The 4,630-nt window shown below is 30.4% G+C and overlaps 1 protein-coding gene across 1 annotated transcript; it reads left to right on the top strand.

Moving 5' to 3' along the window:
• Nucleotides 1–356: 356 nt before the first annotated feature.
• LOC132722462 (calmodulin-like) lies at nt 357–4,387 on the top strand (the record flags this gene model as incomplete). Its single annotated transcript, XM_060706968.1, is given in 3 exon segments — nt 357–453; nt 1,214–1,314; nt 4,347–4,387. Coding segments are annotated over 3 exon segments (239 nt in total), but the record flags the coding sequence as incomplete, so codon positions are not given.
• Nucleotides 4,388–4,630: the final 243 nt, after the last annotated feature.

Here is a 4,630-nt window from a genome sequence, read left to right as displayed (position 1 = left end):
TATGTACGTCATCTTTACTCTCACGTTGATATATTCAATTATCACCACGCTTAATATCTTCAATGGACTTCTGCACCTTTAAATCTAGGCAAATTTATTCATAATTAAAATAACAACAAAAAACTATTTCATACTTAGTACTGGCTGAATAGTGAACAGTTCAGGCCATGATCTGAGAGCACAGATATGTTTGCTGATCTTGGGCAGTATTTATTTCGCATGTGTGGAATCAAAAGCCGAAAGCCGGCTTATGATTAATACGAACATACGGAAAATAATTACAAAGAAATAAAACTAGGTGATTCATATAATTTTTACTCAAATCTTTTGTAACAATCTTGCTTACTATGTTAAAGGTGAAGGTGGGTTATCAAACAAGGAAGAAGTAATTCGTTCAGCATTTAGAACGTTCGATAAAGACGGTAGTGGATATTTAGACTCAGATAAATTAAGGTTTGTAGAAACTCTTTGTAAGAAAGTTTCAGTCGGACAAAAAGAAAATTGTGCACCTTTATTAACTAGTTCATAAAGCGTATAGTTGAAAAATATGGTTATGTTTTGTTTAAAGATATTTATTTTACATGTAAGATGGTTCTTGGACGATAGTATGAGGTTGTCATTCATTGTTGTGTATAAGACTGTCTTTTGCTGGACAAGTACACATCTGTAAAACTTATAATACTTCGAGGACAATAAAGGTTTTCCGGCTGTGTACGAGTAAAATAGAATCAGTATTACACTCAACATTATACAATTAACTCTTTATCACACATCACCAATTCCGAAGGTCTTAAGGTGAAAGCATATCAAATGTAAGGAAAAATGGAAAAATCATGAGTGTTTTGTGTTATGTTAAGATTGAAGTTATTTCGCGTACAATATAGATTTTATATTGAATATTTAGACTCGGAAAATTAAAAAAGATAGCGTAAAATATGAATTTTATATAGATTAACTGGACTTGAGCGATAAAATTAAACTAGATTAATCATATTGGAAACCACTAATGATTAATATCCACGTTGAGAAAATTTTGGATATATAATTGGTTACATTGTTTAAGGTGTGAAATGATTTGTCGTCCTTCAAAGCTAACCGTTAAGAACGATCTTTAACGGTTCGCCTTTTCGGTTTTTCATAAATGGAATGAAATTTATGGATAATCGTTTAACACAATGATCATTTTGGCGGATGATATATTTCTGTCACTTAGAAAAGCGATGAAAACACTGGGGGACTGTCTAACAGACAAGGAAATAGATGATATGATAAAACAAGTGGATACAAACGATGATGGTAGAATACAATATGAAGGTAGTATTATAATAATAATATATTTATACAGAAATTATGAAATAAATTTCGTGCCAAAAGTTAAAATTTTTGCATGTAGCATCTTTTTTATTCATAACTTAGTTGTGAAACAAACGACATCAGAGTTGAAGCTTACACAAACTGACAATAGTTCATACAGTATCAAATTGTCTTTAATTTATGTTCACAGAAAATGTTTTACATTTGTTATAATATAGATGTTTTTCATTATTTTAAGACAAAACTGAAAAAAAGTAAATAAATAGACCTTTTATGAAGCTTTCATTCTATTATCTTATTCCAATACATTTTTTATATTGTTTATTGAATTTCAAGTTTTAAAAAGTTTTGGTTTTGGGAACCCCTTTGGGGCCAATTTAAGCAAAATAAACCCCTCTTTCCCTAAACTCGAATTTCATTACACATTTAAAATAAAATTTAGCAAAGGGAAACCCCAAGAACCCCAAACTTTGAAAAAATTGACAAAATAGGGGCCCCTTTTTAATTGAGTCTTTTCAGGGACAAAGGGGAAAAGCAAATTCCGTCCACGCCCCAATATCCCCCGGGTTTAAAGTAGCAAAAAAAACAAAAAACAGTTTTTTTTCTCTAGAAAAAAAAACTACATAGAGATAAAATCCCTTTTCCTTAAAGGTTAAAAACTTCAGCTTTTTCAGGAAGCTTTGGAAAGTTTACAAAAAGGAAATATTTTTTTAAAACCCCCAATTAACGAGTACCCACCCCAAATCCTTTTTTGAGAAATAAATATGATCAATATGTGCTTTAAGAATTAAAACTTGAAAACGTTATGTCGATTTTCTAAAATTGTTAGGGATAAACAGAATATGTTTTTATCCGTTTTCCTTTTTTACTTTAAGTAATGGTTATTGTTTCTTTGTAAACTCTTGCAAATTCAAATTGATCAAAAGTGGCGACAAAAAAGATTGATTAATTAAAACCGATTTACCAAATTCAATATGTTGCAATTTAATTGAATAACTGTGTTCGGACAAAAAATAAAATGTGCTTGGCCACATATTTTAGAATTAATATTTTGATATTTAAGGTAGAACTATATGTACGTTTAAAAGGACGTTTAGATAAAAAAAATAAAAGAAATTTCAGACTTTTTCTAATAAGCCTTTTTAAAGTCGAAAATTGTAGCTAAACTGAACGTCAAATTGTACAAAATTGCCAAATTTCTATCCATTTTTCAAACATTTTGCAGGTTAATACGATATATTTGATATTAGCATGACGAAAAAGAAATCCGTCGAGTACTGTAGATTTTAAGATATTTTGTCTGCCGATGACGTTGTGATACCCGTAACTGTTGTCAAGGATAAGCAACGACATCATGTTATAAAACTGGTTTGGTGGTCAACGTCATGTCGCAAAGTGTCGCGTTCTACCTTAAGATGAGTTTATGCACTGTTGTATATAGTATGATATCTTTAAGAATTATATTTATTTCATTATCACCAGAAAATAAATGTTTTGTAATAGTTTTTAGAGGTTTTACCATATTTGAACTTTTCAAATAAAAAAAACAAATGTTTTCTAAATATACAAACGATTTGATTTTACTATTTTTAGCTCGACTATTCGATAAGAATAAGTAGAGCTGTTGCAGTCACCCGAGCGTCGGCGTCGGCGTAACCACTTATGTTAAAAGTTTTTGTAATAGTTCAAATATTTTCAAAGTCCATTGACATATGGCTTTGAAACTTTGCACACTTGTTCACCATCATGACCCCAACCTGTAGACAGGAGGAGGTAACTCTATTAAGCATTTTGACAGAATTATGCCCCTTTTTCAACTTAGAATTAACGTTAAAGTTTTTGTAATAGTTAAAATATTTTCAAAGTCCATTGACATATGGCTTTGAAACTTTGCACACTTGTTCACCATCATGACCCCAACCTGTAAACAGGAGGAGGTAACTCTATCAAGCATTTTGACAGAATTATGCCCCTTTTTCGACTTAGAATTTACGTTAAAGTTTTTGTAATAGTTCAAATATTTTCAAAGTCCATTGACATATGGCTTTGAAACTTTGCACACTTGTTCAACATCATGACCCCAACCTGTAAACAGGAGGAGGTAACTCTATCAAGCATTTTGACAGAATAATGCCCCTTTTTCGACTTAGAATTTATGTTAAAGTTTTTGTAATAAGTTCAAATATTTTCAAAGTCCATTGACATATGGCTTTGAAACTTTGCACACTTGTTCAACATCATAACCCCAACCTGTAAACAGGAGGAGGTAACTCTATCAAGCATTTTGATAGAATTATGCCCCTTTTTCGACTTAGAATTTATGTTAAAGTTTTTGTAATAGTTCAAATATTTTCAAAGTCCATTGACATATGGCTTTGAAACTTTGCACACTTGTTCACCATCATGACCCCAACCTGAAAACAGGAGGAGGTAACTGTATCAAGCATTTTTTTTACTATCAAGCACTAAGAATAGTCGAGCGTTGCTGTCCTACTGACAGCTCTTGTTTTCAATAAAAATTACCTTTTGATAAATCTGCTCAATTTTGGATTGATGTTAAATGATCTATTGAATATGTGAAATAAAAATCTAGAAATTTGGAGTAAGATATCTATATTTGATTTTGATTTTAAAATTGTTTAATTTAGAGTGTAAATAACGCCCACATACTTACTGTTTCATGTGGACAAATATCATTTATATACACAAACAAAAATTCATATTACGCACGTAGCTTCTCATACAAAATAACTGTCATTGTAAGTTATACACTTTTCCAACATTTAGAGTTTGAGAATATTTCAATTATCTCAATTAGATTTTAAATGTTTTGTTTTCTTTAAGTATTAGTATGTTGGTCATTTTATGTTCTCACTGCCATTGTAACTAAAGCACTGTAAGAACATTAATCCTGTGACATCAAAGTCTTTAACATTGAAAGAACCTATATTTCTAGTCAGTGCTATATTAAAAGATATGGTTTAACGACTGTAAATCAGCAAATGAAACCTTATAATATGATCTGAATACAGATATTTACTTCGTCTCCATGGCAAACAAAGACGATTATTAGAACAATATGAGAAGAATGTATACGATTAAATGGTGATGATACTATGTACCTGATGAAAAAAATGACTGATAAATCAAATATAGAAAATTGATATTTTGCTTTTCTTTTTTCTCTGGAATTATCTTCTGCATTATAAGGTGATTTGGAAATTATGAAAGCAGTTTTGCGGGATAAGATTTAAATATAAGTGGGAATAAATAAAAAAATATTGGATTCTTAACTACCAAACAGACATGAATATCA

Source organism: Ruditapes philippinarum, unplaced genomic scaffold (genome assembly GCF_026571515.1).
Source record: "Ruditapes philippinarum isolate M1 unplaced genomic scaffold, ASM2657151v2 ctg6648_1_1_1_1, whole genome shotgun sequence".
Classification (NCBI taxonomy): domain Eukaryota; kingdom Metazoa; phylum Mollusca; class Bivalvia; order Venerida; family Veneridae; genus Ruditapes; species Ruditapes philippinarum.
This window is presented reverse-complemented; position numbering and strand designations above follow the sequence as displayed.